This window comes from Staurois parvus, unplaced genomic scaffold (genome assembly GCF_062004578.1).
Source record: "Staurois parvus isolate SC_StPar_1 unplaced genomic scaffold, SC_StPar_1.0 ptg000387l, whole genome shotgun sequence".
NCBI lineage: Eukaryota > Metazoa > Chordata > Amphibia > Anura > Ranidae > Staurois > Staurois parvus.
Genome location: NW_028318183.1, coordinates 6,734,046 through 6,749,619, shown reverse-complemented (window position 1 = coordinate 6,749,619; position 15,574 = coordinate 6,734,046). Strand labels below are relative to the sequence as shown.

Genomic DNA, 15,574 nt, shown 5'->3' with positions numbered 1-15,574 from the left:
TAGTATTAGGCACAATGCATCAGTGCTGGCTGGTAGAGGCGAGAATGGATCGGTGCAGGATGGTATGAGGCACAGTGGTCATGTATTCTTAAGCTTACCCACACTTTTTTTTTTTTGTCTTTTTCAAACATCTGTGTATTTCTTCTTTCTATGCAGAAAATTGATGCACAAGCTATTGAAGAATTCTACGGGTTAACATCAGACATCTCAAAGAACTCTGAATCTGGGTATATTCTCTTCTACCAGTCTCGAGACTGAGCAAGAACTGTCACAAAGACATACATTCTGCCTCATTTCTTCTCTGGACAAGTGGAGCAAAGAGAAAGCACTGATACATATATGTCTATATAAAACTATAATTATATAGCTATATATAGATATAGATATATATATATGAATATTAAAAAAAAAACTACAGAGAGGGGGAAAAAAAAAGTTTAAAAACAAACATAAAAAAAAAAGACTCGAGAGCTCAGGGGGGCATTAGCGCAGTTTGCACACGCCGAAGCAAAGAACACGGATCGAGCAGACAGATACTCATATCACGAAAATTGATTTATTTGCTCTCAGGTATCATGCTCACCATAACAGTCCCATCACTACTGCTACTACAGTTAACCATGAACAGAAATGGTCATTCCTATTGGTTCACATTTTACAGTTAGTATTGCTATTCTAATCGTCTTTTAGCTAGCTATTACCACCGCTCTTGAAATGCATCGGATTCAATGACAGAAGCCTGTTCTGTTATTTTTTCACACTGACCACCCTGCACAGCTAAGCAGACCTAAAAAGAAAAATGTTTGAAAATCTAAAAACCTAAGTCGCTGTAAAAATACTAAAATAAAGTATATATATTTATATATTTGCGCCCAGCAACCGCAATTGCCTTTCTTGGAGTGAATAAGAAGACATAGTTGAAGCTTTCAGTCGATTGGATGCCTGGAGAAGCTTACAGTCACAGATGACCAGATTGGGAACAATGCACGAAGTTTGTTATGCCCCCTGTTATTTTGGGGAGATGGCAGCTTAACTGTGGAAAAATCTTTTAAATGTTTGCAGTAGCCACGCCTGTTTTTGCTACAGATTATAGTGAGGTATGGAATCTTTCAGATTTGAGAAAAATTTTCTACAAAAATTTAATACACATAGGGAAGCATTTACAAAGACTGAGTTAATCGGGAGACTCTACAGAGCAAATCTGAAAGTGGCATAAAGGATTTGCATTCATTTTCTGCGTTTTGTATGCCTGGAAATCCATATGCAGCATTTCACCAGTATTTGTAATAAATGTTATTGTTTTGCAATATTATCTGCATTTCCTACATGTCTTAGACTTGGTCTGAGGTGTGAGTTAGATTGAAAGCTATTTCTAAACTTTAGGGCGGGAACAATCCCCCAAAAAAAAGCTTATGATTAATGTGCTACAACTAATCTTACAGTGCTTCTCTCTTGTACTAGATTCCCCTGTTCCTGTCTTTGTAAATCACTTCCACATACACGCTCCCCAAGCGATTTCTCCATTGGTGCTTGGAAAACTACTGAATTGCAGATTGAAAGGGCAGGTAGGTTAAGGCAGAGGTCATATAATAATATATAGTAGTTATAGTGTTGCAGTTTGGAAACCCTAAAGTGTTTCTGTTATTAGATCCCATACCTTTACTTTTAGCACAAATCCGTTGTTCACTAAATATATTTTGATATTGTTAATTTATTAGTCAGAAAATGGCAGCCGTTATGACAACAAAGAAACAAAATAAACTGTCATGTGCAACACAATATAGAATATATAGAATTATATATGTATATGGAAGTTTCTGTGTGGATATTGTATAGAATGTGACAAAGACAAAATAAATTTCTTACAGTTGGTCATACACGGACAAAATTTTGACCAATGTGACAGATTTCCCAGTATGTGCGCTTCTTCTATACAAATGCTGAGTGGCAATTTAAGCAAAGCGGAGTTCCTTACTAAAATCGAGCAAATCAATTCCCCATTTGTCAGATCTAACTTCACAGACGAACCAGGCTTCACCAATTTAACATGAATGTGTGCGTTTCATCCCCAAGTTATGAGAATTCTGACTCCCAACATAATTTGACATTTTCCTTATATAACCTGATTTAAGTAAATTAGAACAGGCTTATTCATGTGGATTGGTTTTATTCCATTTCAAAGATCTGTCATTTTTTTACCTTCTGTTTTCTGCTTCTTTGTTTTTTTTTTTGCTTTTTTATTTTTTAAGCAGGCACATTTCATGTTGCATCACTTGCCCAGCAAAGGAGTTAGTCTTTTTCAAAGCAAGTCTGTACAGTTATAACAATTGAAGGCTTGATATTCACATTTTGACATAAGCCTAGTTATAACTGGTTCTCATTAAGATAAAGCTCCACAAAGCCTTGGCACTGGCTCATTATAATTATTACTACCTGGATCATGTTCTGTTTACTTGCATTTGTTTCCTTTGCTCACTAACAGTTGCTTTCCTGTCTGGGTCCCACTGCAAACCTCTTTCTGATTGCACAGAAAGATCCCTGTTATGACAGGTACTCCCTGCTTGACCATTCTTCCAAAACTTGGTAAATACACACAACTCCTGATATAAAAGTGACGTGGCCCAGGTGCTAATATTAAGGGGTCAGACTTGGCACAGTTTGCTAAGCTACTCTTGAAGAAGAAGTATCGCTTCATTCTTAAACTCTTTTTAAAATCCCAGAGAGGAGCAAGTGCATTTAGCCTGTGTTTGCTGAGCAGCATGGTCAGACAGCTCACCCTCCTTTCCCCACAAATTTTTCCAAATACGCTGCCAGCAAGGACTTGAATATACTGTATTACAAAGGCTGGTTGACAGCACTTGGCTCTGGAGATGAGTTCCACCATTTAGCACCACAGTGGGGCAGAGTAATCTCTTTTCACATAAAAACTCTGTTCATCTACAAAAAGTTAAAGACCAGTTAGTGCTGTGGGGCTGTGTGAGCAATCTTCTGGGCTGTAGGTGATTCCTATCAAGCTGAAAATCAACCAGTGCTGTGTATGTTTACTAGCAGCCTATATCGCACAGCTCTGCAAAGTACATTCCATAATAGTAAACCAGCAGTCAGCTTAGAGGTGGGGTGGGGGTTCAGTGCTGTGCTGTTCTGTAGCCTCCCCATAGGAATGCACATAAAGCACTGACAGAAATATTTTTTTTTTTTTTTTTAAATACAATGCATCCTAACAGGACCAAGTGATATGCGCACTGGGTCCCCTGAGGGATTTTGCAAAGATTTTTAGGTTCCAGTGATAAGTCTTCTGTAAATCTGTCACATGGGCAAAAAATGTTATGCCGCCTATGGTCATCACTATTTAAATGTGTGCTGCATAGTGGATAGTTTAACAATGTACTAATGTAACCGTAATTACTAAATGTCAGACACTGGTGGGAGCGACAGATGGGACTTTGTGGTCTGGTTTTTCTGCAGCGTGTGAACCTCCTACCCGTCATCTCTGTATCTCCAGAGCGTACACAAGTCTGGAGCATGCTGGGAATGTTATCTGAAATTTGTGACTGCCAGGCGCCTTTATGCAGCACATGGGTTATTATTTTCCTACAGTTTCCTTAATAATGATTATGAAGAATAGCTTAAAAAGAATTTCGATCTTTTTTTTTTTTTTTAAATAAGAGATATTATAGTAACAAGATTGACTGCACCATGTATAATCCAGAACTTTAACATGTTAATGTATTTTTCTTTTTGGTGATCATCAGTTTGTTAAATCATGACCCTTGTGTATCGTCTAGCCGTGTCTGAATGTAACTTGCCTGAAAAGTTGGTGAATGTGTATCTATCAAGCTTACCATTCCTTTTTTTATCATGGTGTAATGAGACTTTAAGGAAGAACTCTTCACGATGAGTTTGAGTGGAAGGGGATGAGGTGAGTCATGTGTAGATCATTACTTTTTTTTTTTTTTTAAACTCCCATCAGGCTCTTTAGAATGTTTGTTTGGCAACCTGTATTTCTTATTGTTGAAGGATGTTAGGCATCCCCATATTTTTTTTTGTTTTTTTATTATTATTTTTTCATTATTTAAAGATGCACTCCAGCTAAAACTAAAAATGTACTTTTTGAGGTGCATACAACCTACCTGCTCCACATCATAGTTTTTCATCTAGGCATTGCTGTAGTGCCAGCCTGATTCCTGGTAATCTTGTGGCATTCAAACACCCTTCTTGCTGCATTAGTCCAAAAAAATAATACATGACAGCATTAAGATGTTTCTCACAGCCACCTATTAGATTCAGACCTGCACTGGATATATGAACGTGATTGGTGAAGTAGGGAGAGAGGATCTTACAAAGCACATTCTTTAGGAGGTACACATCTACTTCCTATGTGAGGTGGTCTGTGTCTGGAGTGGATTACAGATTAAAGTTATTTTAGGGAATTTAAAGCTGTTTCACAGGTCTGGGGATTTGAAATCCATATGACTTTCTCTCCTCTCCTTGCAGGGATGACCGTACGGGCTAGACAGTTTCTGATTGGTCAGCACCATGACAGTGCCGACCAGTCAAAAGCCATCTAGCTTGTACTGTCATCCCTGCACTGAGAGGAGAGAAAGTTGTGGGGATTTCAAATCACCAGCTTTTCCTTCTGTAAGAGCATGGGATCCGTGTAGGGAGGTTTCCCAAACCGCTTCTGTGTGATTTCAGGCTATGACAAGCCTGGGTTCACACAGGAGCAGTAGGGAAACCGCATGCCATTTTACTGTGCTATTCTTTGCAGTGCAATTTGCGTCCATACATTTTACATAGACTCGAATCACAGTGCAAAGTATCAGTTTCAAATATCGGTAGCATTTTCACGAGTACTTGTTATCAGTGCATCCTTAGTAAATGAGTAAATATTAAAGCCGGCCATAGATGGAGCAGTTTTTTTTCCTGCAACCATGGTTTTCAGGAAAGAAAATCGCTCGATTTCCCCCATCAACTCAGTCAGTGTTGATTGGGGAATCCCTCCCGCAGAGCTATTGTGTTCTGCTGGTAAGGGGGCAGGGAGAGCCATCCCCGTCAAGAGAACACAGTGAGTACTGCTAGCGACTATAATAGCCCCTAGCAATAATCGCATGTAAAACACAGGCTGGTTGTACCCAAATTGATCGATCGGTTAACTTGGGGGAATTCAGCGTGCCCTTATATGGTTTACATCAAGGCCGGTCCCTGCTGAACCGGCCAAGATTCGAACAGTCTATGGCCACCTTTAGTCTGTGCCCTTGTTCAAATTGGCTAATACCAGTTGCCAGGCCAAGACATTGAGACGTGTGGGGACATGCAGGTGAACAATATTACAAAGCTAGATTCACATCTTAACCTTCCACTCAAGACGTTACCTGGAGTTCTTATTTAGCACATACCGTTTGAAGATTGTTTTGTAAATACTTATTTAGCTGGCCTGTTTCAAACTAAAAGGCTGTATTTACTACAGAATAATTTTCTATAGTAAGGTACAGTCAAGTCAGTTTGCTGTTATTTAGTCAATATGACTTGATAGTAAGTATAGGTCACTGCTGCTAATGTCATGCTTTATAACCTTGGAACACTTTTATTGGCTCAGGACGCAGCCTTGTAGATTTCTGGTCCAAACATTCACGTAGATTTCATGTGGCATTTGGTCCATGTAATGCTTAATAATAGGGCAGCAGCCCACTGATTGCAGTCCTGCTAAGGCTGAGACAATCTGTCATGTAGAAGTAGTGATATAATCTATAAATGTGAGGAAACATGTACAACCTTGGCTTTACTGCTGTCTCTCAGATTTTTTTATTTTAAAGCAGCACCCCCCCTCAATAAAAAAAAAAAAGCATGATTATTTTTGCCTACCTTTTAGAGCTGAGAATATGTTCCTCTTGTGAGTTAGTGGACATTCAAGTACGTATATATTCTTAACAAGCAGTAAAGAAGCTGTAATACCAGAATTTTGTAGTACTATGAATCAATTCATTCTCAAAGTTTATAGCAAGGGCAGCAGCTAATTGCAATTTGTCATACTTCCAATTATGTCATGCTTAGGTACCCTGTAACTTAGCCTGCTCAGAGCAAAGTAGTGCCAATCATTTAAAAGCTCACCCTCTGACCCACCTATACTCACCTTTGCCACACTCCATGGCCTCTTTGTTCTTCCAACAGAGCCAGAAATCGAACCACTTTGCGTAAAGCTGGGTCTACATGTACCAAAATTCAGCTGGTCCAGCCGGAGTCTGCTGAATTTCGGTACCTGTGTACCACTGTATTCAACAGAAACTAGTCTTAACGACTGGCCCCTATTGAACTGTTGTGCTAGAAAACAAATTGCCACGCTGATCAGTATATTCTGATGGAGGAGTCCCTTTGTCAGAATACAGTAGCGGAGTGGGCATGATCCCTGCATCCACATCACTTGTGTTGATCTGCGGATCAGTCAGTGGTTTTTTTCCCCCATACAACCAACTTGTTGAACAAGGAACTGTGTGTATACCCTGCTTAAGATCTGTGTCAGGACTTATACAGGACATGGTGCTGGCGTAGTCGTCGTCTTTCTCATGTGACTATTCGGATAAGTCAGCTAACTGTTCAAGCCAGAGCACTGCATCCTGGGTAGATGCCGCATGTTCCCTCATCCCCAGAAGCTCCAGGTATTATGTGAGGGCTTCATTGGAGCAACCAAAAGGGGGGCATGTAAATGAGTATAAGTGGATCTATGGGTGGGCTTTAAAGAGTCTATCACATTGCCTAGCATGGGCAAAGTGAGTCACTTTAATACCTTTCTGATGGAGGCTGCCTTTCTCTGACTCAAACTGCATAATTCTGCATCAGTGAAGCTCCTGCTCAGTATCACTACAAGCAAGTGAATGTTCTTGGAACTAATCTGACACTTGCAAGTTAGACACAGCTTCCAGTAGAACAGTACTAGTTTAGATTTTTAAATCCATTAAATACATTCCAGGAACATCAAAACAAAGGGTACTCAAGTCTTGCAGTTCTTTTTTCTTTAGAAAGCATCCACAACCTGAGTTATATAAGCCTGTCTGGTGCCAGCCTGCTGCAGAGAAGGAACCCCATGGAGAACATGAATCCTTCTCTGCAGCATGCTGGCACTGGACAGGCTTTTTTCTAAAGAAAACAAGCTGTAAGAATTTGCATTCCTTTTTGATTTGATGGAACTGCAATATATTTATACTGAAATTTTAATTGGGTTTTTAAAAACAGCAAGCTGGACAGCATTTTCAATGATGCAACCAACGCTTCTTGTACTTGTTCTCTGACTGGATATTTAAACTGCATACAAGTTGAGGCAAACCATGTGGGAGCCAATAGGAAGATCTTGTCCCTGGACGTCATGCATTTGTGTCCTAGCACTTCTGAATGCGAGTGAAGAACTAATTTTTTTCTCTTTTAATATTGGTTCTGTATTTTTTTTTCTTTTGCAAATGTCTACTGTCATGTATGGAAAGGTTTCTACATTTCATACAGCTGAAAATGTGTAAAGTTTATTAAAATTTCCCAAAATAATTTTCTGAATGCCAACTTTACTCATATGAGGAACATTCTTATACACATCATGAATTGCAGTTGTCTTTTTCAAAATGGCCACCTGAATCAATATTATTCAACCCATCCCTGCTCATTCATGCTAACTGACAATATTTGTTTTGTATATTTATTTATAACTTTTTTTTTTAAAGCGAAAAAAAAAAGCCAAGGTTTGTTATTGAACATGGTTTATAGTCAAACAGTGAAATTACACATTTATTTTTGCTAAGTGTGTGAAATACGTGTCCATAGGAATTATTTTTTTTTTTAACTTCACATTTGCAATCCATTTCATAAATGTGTATTTTTTGTATGAATATATGAGGTGATGGTTCTGAATAAGTTAATTTTTACTTCTAGTGCAGCTGAAAATAATAAAATTCTTGAATTATTGTCAGAATTTAGCGGTTTATTAAAAAAAAAAAACAAATAAATTATATTAACCAACCAAAATGACCAACATATGAAGCATTATATAAATATTTTTTAGGGGTAGTCAAATGGGGACTTGTCAGTTGTAAATAGTGGAACTGATTGCTGTGTGACTATAATTGTTGATTTGAACAGCAGTTCATTATTTTGTATATTGGAAACAAGAATTTTATTAAATAATGTATGTTATTTGTTAACATACTAGATGTATTAAACAACCTATAAATTATAAAACGTTGCACTTTTGATACAGATTTATAGATGTTTGGCGGGTGTATTAAAGGGCTTGCTTGAAATAACCTGATGTGTTATGATTTCCTGTTCTAAAGAAATAAAAGTGTAAGCAACACAGTATTCCTTTTCTGTCTTGTCTGACAATCACTGCAATATATATTAATAGTTTACTACATTAGTAAAAAAATATACCAGTACCTTTAAAGAGATGCTGGATCACTTGAACGTTTATGTTAATCCAATCACAAAAATCTCCTGTAAGTTTTAGGCCTCATACACACTGGACATCTTGCCATCTCTCCTAGACGCCTTTCCACCTGGCAGCAGCATTTTGGCAGAAAAAAAAACGTTTGACTCTTGTAAACATGGTTAGGTGCATCAAGTGATTGGGTGTTAATTCTTTTAATTGGCCAGAATAAAAATTTATTCTGGCCATTGAAATGAATTAATGCTCTAGTGCTAAATGCAGCTAGCTTTAACACATGTTTGACGTATCAAGCAGTTTTTCTGCCAGAGTGGTGGTGTTCCTGGATGCACTAGCTATGGGGGTTTTTTTTTTCTGCCTCTAAACGCCCCTTCCTCTAAATGCCAATGTGTGCATATACACATAGGCTAACATTGGTGTTTAGAGGCAGAAAACAAAAACCGCCAGACACCCCTAACTGTTGCGTTAAAAATGTCCAGTGTGCATGAGGTCTTAATGTATTATTGAGTTAAGAAAAACTATTGTAAGGCTTTTTAATCTGCAGCTTTCATTAAAACAATATCTGCTTATCCAATACGCTAGGCACATTTAGCTCTTGAGCGTTTATTTCAATGGCTAGAATAATTTTTTTCTGGTGAAAGGAAATTAACGCCCAAATGCTTGACATAGGTAAGCGTGGTACACATTTTTATAAGCGTCAAGCATTTGTTGACCAAAATGCTGTTAGCTTCTAGGGAAGGCAAAATTAATTCGGTGTGCATATCGCCCAAAAAAAATTACATATTAACATTTTAGTATCCAAAACAAATGTGCACTGTATAAATTTTTAGTTGTAAATTGTACTCAATCAGTGTCTCTTTCCTGAACTTCTGGTCAGGGAGCGTGCACTGTAATGTCACACAAGTCATGTGATAGCCAGACAGATGTTTTTAAAATTATTCAGTACACAATTTGTATGCTTGTATTTAACCCCTTCACGCCTAAGGGTACAACAAATGTAAATGCCTAAGTACAATTCTGCAACGTTGACGTGTGTTAGTAAAACCGTAGATATCATCACAACTACTTTGTACATCCAGGTGGATTATACCTTGATTTTTTTCAGGACAAATTGGGCTTTCATTTGATGGTAAATGGTAATGGATAGCTCCTGATTTTTTTTTATTATCAAAGGAAAACTGGCCCAAAATAGTAAAAAAATAATTTTTTTTTTAGCTGTGTGTTTCTTGTTACTACTATAACCTACCACCAAAAAAAACCCAAAATAAATTCTCCAGCTCCTGACGATGGCAGCGATACCATATATGTGTATGTTATTTGTTGTTTGTACCCGTAGTACAGCCCAGAAACAATAGTGCGCATTTTGTTTCTTTTTTTTTTTTTTTTTTTAAACCTAAAAACACACACCATATTTTTATTTATTTATTTATTAATTAATTTATTTATTTTTAAATTCGGACCTTGACTTAAACACTAACCCTGGCACTGAACTAGATCAAACAGTAAAAACATCCACTTGTAGCTTCAATGCACACTTTGCTCAATGGGTTTCGTCGCGGGGCCAGAGATCCCTATAATATTATGGAAACTTTACAAGTTAGTGGAGCTTAATCAGCAACAGCAGTCTGCAATGAAAAATGAGAGTTGGAATCTGAATTGTTTAATCTTATTCCTGTAAAGAAATGACCCACACTTCAATATGCAAGGTCCATCATTAACCACTTGCCATTCTTTAACAGTACATTTACTGCTACCAGTACGTCACTCAGCACAAGCACAGTGGTGCGATCCTGTGACTGCTCTCTGGCGGACAAAAAAAGGGGTCATTGAGGGGGTATTTGTACTGTACTGGCATTAGCCTCAAGAAATTAGGCTGTCAGTACATCAGGATTGCTCAATTTTCAAATATACTGTATATACTATAGTTTGTAAACTTTCACACAAACTAAATAATATACACTGATTTGGGTTATTTTTACCAAAGAAATGCAGCAGAATACACTTTGGCCCAAATTTATGAAGAAAGATTATCTGTTTGCAAAATTATTTATAATTTGCTTTCTGTTTTAATTTTTTCAAAAACACAGTGGTGATTAAACACCCCCAAAAGGGTCCATGCACAGTGAGCTATTTCCCTTGGCAGAAAAGCAGACGTTTAAGAGCAAATTATTTTATACACTTCTTTTGGGTACAGTGTTGCATGACTGAGCAATTGCCAGTTAAAGGATAACTTTCCCTTTCATAACATAATACATGTTACACCCATATTCAGGCTTTGCCCTTTTGGCTGCATCCATCATTTACTGTATTCTGTGAATGGGAAAACTACAGGTTCCAACTGCAGCTTGTAGTTCTCCATGAACTACCATGGCACTGTGGGTAGTTCATTGATTCTTCCTGTCAGATACACTGACAGGTTTGTAGGAGTCCTGCATGGCACCAGCAATCTGCTGATCACTGGTGCAATGCTTTCCAGGCTCACAAAACCAAAATAGTTTGAATGATGTCACCAAATACAAGGCTTCCTGTGAATGGCTAAGCAGCACTTGGCATGACTTGATTTTGTTCCAGCAGCTGCCTGAAAGTCCCCTGTGCTGCTGTCAGAAGACAGCTTCATGCTACATACAGCCTGTGGAGCGCTGACAGTGGCCACAGCAATTAGTAAAGGAAATTGTTTGGGCCAGTGAAGGTAACCTAGAGTTATGCAGGCCATAGATGGGTCGAAAATCGGCCGATTTTTCGGCCGAAAATAAAATCGGCCGATTTTCGGATCGTTAGTGGGCGATTTGGTCGGCCGTTTTTCGGTATTTTGGCCGTTTTTTTTTTTGGTAAAGTTGGAAAAAAATCGGCCGATTTTGCCGATCGGCCGATTTTCGCGGCAATTAGTGGGCAAATCGGCCGATTTTTTACCGCTAAAAAATCTGCGCATGAGCAGTGACCTGCAAGAGGAAGACAAAAAGAAGAAAAAGAAGAGGATGAAGAAGAAGAGGATGAAGAAGAAGAGGATGAGGATGAAGAAGAGGATGAGGAAGAAGAGGAAGAAGAAGAAGAAGTAGGATGAAAATAAGAATTCCAGTCCAGCAAAAAGTGTCTCTGCAGAGAGCTCCGCTATTTCTGACAGTTCTCTGACAGTTCCTTGACATTTACAGCGGTTGAAACATTGTATCTATTTGTTTCCGAATAAAAACATCTGTATCCTAAATGGAAACAAATAGATACATTGTTGCAACTTCTATAAATGTCAAGGAACTGTCAGAGAACTGTCAAAGAAATAGCAGAGCTCTCTGCAGGGACACTTTTTGCCGGCTCTAGACGGGTAGAAAATCGGCCGATTTTTTTTTTTTACCATTGATGGTAACGTCGGCCACTTGAACAACCGATTTTTCCTTTTTTAAAAGAAAAATCTGCAGTTTTTCTCCCCATCTATGGCCTGCATTAGGCTTTAATAATGGACCTTATGTACTATATTGCCAAAAGTATTGGGACACCCCTCCAAATCATTGGATCCAGGTGTTCCAATCACTTCCATAGCCACAGGTGTATAAAATCAAGCACCTGGGCATGCAGACTATTTTTACAAACATTTGTAAAATAATTGGTGGCTCTCTGGAGCTCAGTGAATTCAAGCATGGTACCGTGATAGATTTCCACCTGTGCAATGAGTCCATCCGTAAAATTTCCTTACTACTAAATATTCCATGGTCAACTGTTAGTGGTATTATAACAAAGTGGAAGCAACTGGGAACAACATCAATTCAGCCATGAAGTGGTAGGCCACGTAAAATGGCAGAGTGGGGTCAGCGCATGCTGAAGCACAAAGTACGCAGCAGTCACCAACTGTCTGCAGAGTCAATAGCTAAAGACCTCCAAACTTCATGTGGCCTTCAGATTAGCACAACAACTGTGTGTAGAGAGCTTCATGGAATGGGTTTCCATGGGTGAGCAGCTGCATACAAGCCTTACATCACCAAGTGCAATGCAAAGCGTTTGATGCAGTGGTGTAAAGCACGCTATCACTGGACTCTAGAGCAATCCGATGGACATGCCATGTCTACGTTTGGCAGTTGCCAGGAGAACAGTACTTGCCTGACTGCATTGTGTCAAGTGTAAAGTTTGGTGGTGGGGGGATTATGGTGTGGGGTTGTTTTTCAGGGGTTTTGCTTGTCCCATTAGTTCCAGTGACGGGAACTCTTAAAACGTCAGCATGCCAAGATATTTTGGACAATTTCATGCTCCCAACTTTGTGGGAAGAGTTTTGGGATGGCCCCTTCCTGTTCCAACATGACTGAGCACCAGTGCACAAAGCAAGATCCATAAAGACATGGATGAGTGAGTTTGGGGTGGAGGAACTTGACTGGCCTGCACAGAGTCCTGACCTTAAGCTGACAGAACACCTTTGGGATGAATTAGAGTGGAGACTGTGAGCCAGGCCTTCTCGTCTGACATCAGTGCCTGACCTCACAAATGTGCTTCTGAAGAATGGTCAGACATTCTCAGACATAATCCTAAACCTTGTGGACAGCCTTCCCAGAAGAGTTGAAGCTGTTATAGTTGCAATGGGTGGGCCAACCCTATGGACTAAGACTGGGATGCCATTAAAGTTCATGTGTGTGTAAAGGCAGGCATCCCAATACTTTTGGCAATATAGTGTATATCAAAGTGTTGGTAAATATTTCTTTACAGCAAGAAGATTAAACGCTTCCCAACTGTCCTACAGCAGATATACTGCTGCAGGGCGGCACGGGTGCACAAAATCACGAATATATACGTGATTTTGCATTTCCGGGTAGGGGGTGTTTGCCCTACCCACGCCGCCATTTGCAGCTGTCAATCATGGGTCCCTGCCTGTGATTGCCGAGCATCTATGACAGGGAGGAGAACTGTATGTGAACAATATACAGTTGTGTCCAAAATTATTCAACCCCCAATGCTGTAAAGGGGTTTAGGGACTATAGTGTACATTTGGAATTGTATTCAGAATCAAATCCTACAAGGACGTTGTAACTACCCAAATGCAACTAAAATGACATCAATTGTTTATGTAATACAGTAGTAAATGGTTCTTATGTGGTTTCTTCATTGCCACAATTATTCAACCCCTTAAAGACTACCACTCTGAAGAACAGAGGTTCATACAGGTGCTTTCCATCAGGTATTGAAAACACCTGTGGATGTCACCGAGCAGCAATCAAGCATAATAAGCACCAATTAGGCAGCTTTAAAATGACTGTGATACTCAGCTCCTTCTAGACATTTACTGGTGTGGTTACAAACATGGTGAAGGCAAGAGAATGGTCCAGGAAGACAAGAGAAGAGGTGATTTCTCTTCACAGGAAGGGCAATGGCTATAAGAAGATTGCAAAGATGTTAAACATACCAAGAGACACCTTAGGAAGCATCATTCGCAAATTCAAGGCAAAGGGCACTGTTGAAACGCTACCTGGTCGTGGCAGAAAGAAGATGCTGACTTCGACTGCTGTGCGCTACCTGAAGCGTAGAGTGGAGAGAAGTCCCCGTGTGACTGCTGAGGAACTGAGAAAAGATTTGTCAGATGTGGGTACAGAAGTTTCAGCCCAGACAATAAGACGCACACTGCGTAATGAAGGCCTCCGTGCCAGAACTCCCAGGCGTACCCCCTTGCTGTCTCCAAAGAATAAGAAGAGTCGACTGCAGTATGCCAAAAGCCATGTGGACAAACCACAAAAGTTGTGGGATAGTGTTCTGTGGACTGATGAAACAAAATTAGAACTGTTTGGGCCCATGGATCAACGCTATGTTTGGAGGAGGAAGAACAAGGCCTATGATGAAAAGAACACCTTGCCTACTGTGAAGCATGGTGGAGGGTCAATCATGCTTTGGGGCTGTTTTGCTTCTGCAGGTACAGGGAAGCTTCAGCGTGTGCAAGGTACCATGAATTCTCTTCAGTACCAGGAGATATTGGATGGAAACGTGATGCAGTCCGTCACACACCTGAGGCTTGGGAGACGTTGGACCTTTCAACAGGACAATGATCCCAAGCATACCTCCAAGTCCACTAGAGCATGGTTGCAGAGGAAAGGCTGGAACATTTTGGAGTGGCCATCGCAGTCACCAGACTTAAATCCGATTGAGAACCTCTGGTGGGACTTAAAGAAAGCAGTTGCAGTGCGCAAGCCTAAGAATGTGACTGAACTGGAGGCCTTTGCCCATGAAGAATGGGCGAAGATACCCGTAGATCGCTGCAAGACACTTGTGTCAAGCTATGCTTCACGTTTAAAAGCTGTTATAACTGTAAAAGGATGCTGTACTAAGTACTAAGATTGAATGTCACTTGGGGGTTGAATAAAACTGATAATGCTGTGAGCACAGAAAAGACATTTGTGGTTATTTCATTATAACTGTTATGTTATATTTGTCTGACCTACAAGTGCCTCTTTAATGTAAATGTAAGCAAGATGACTGAATGATCAAAAGCAATGTCAAACTGGCCAAAACACTCAATTTCAGTGGGGGTTGAATAATTTTGGACACAACTGTAGTTCTCCTCCCTGTCAGCTCGTGCACATTGCTTTGGATGGCTGTGCACAGCACAGCCATCCAAAGCAGTGTAATTACAGTGAAGCGCACACACACAGCTTACTGTGAAACAGCACACAGTTAACCCTTTCATTGCCCCTCATGTTAACCCCTTGCTGCCCAGTGCCATTAGTACAGTGTCAGTGCTTTTTTTAAGCACTGATCACTGTATTGGTTTCACTGGGGATGTCAGTGACAGCAAGTCCGTTCCCCCCAGTGTCAGATTGCCTGCTGAAGTCCCACTATAAGTCGCTGATCACCGCCATTACTAATAAAAAAAAAAGAAGTACCAGGATGGGATTTTTTTTTCTTTTTAAGCAAAGACGTGTACCGGGATACATTTTGGCCTAAATTTATGATGAAAAAAAGTTAAAAATATTGTTTTTTTTCTCAAAATTGTTGGTCTTTTTTTTTTTAAGTGCAAAAAATAAAAAACGCACAGGTGATCAGTTGTCACCAAAAGAAAGCTCAATTAGTGGGGGGGGGGAGGACACAAATTTCACTTAGGTGCAGCGTTGCACGAGCATGCAATTGTTAATTAAAGTAACACAGCTTCATAACTCAAAAATGGCCTGGTCAGGAAGGGGGATAAATCCT

General features: G+C 39.6%; 1 protein-coding gene across 1 annotated transcript in view; it reads left to right on the top strand.

Moving 5' to 3' along the window:
• USP12 (ubiquitin specific peptidase 12) overlaps positions 1-8,337 on the top strand; it is a 109,938-nt gene extending 101,601 nt beyond the window's left edge. Inside the window, exon 9 of the mRNA XM_089685827.1 lies at positions 157-8,337. Within this exon, the coding sequence (XP_089541953.1) occupies positions 157-258 (102 nt within the window). The 3' untranslated portion in view covers positions 259-8,337. The remainder of the gene's footprint in view (positions 1-156) is intronic.
• Positions 8,338-15,574: the final 7,237 nt, after the last annotated feature.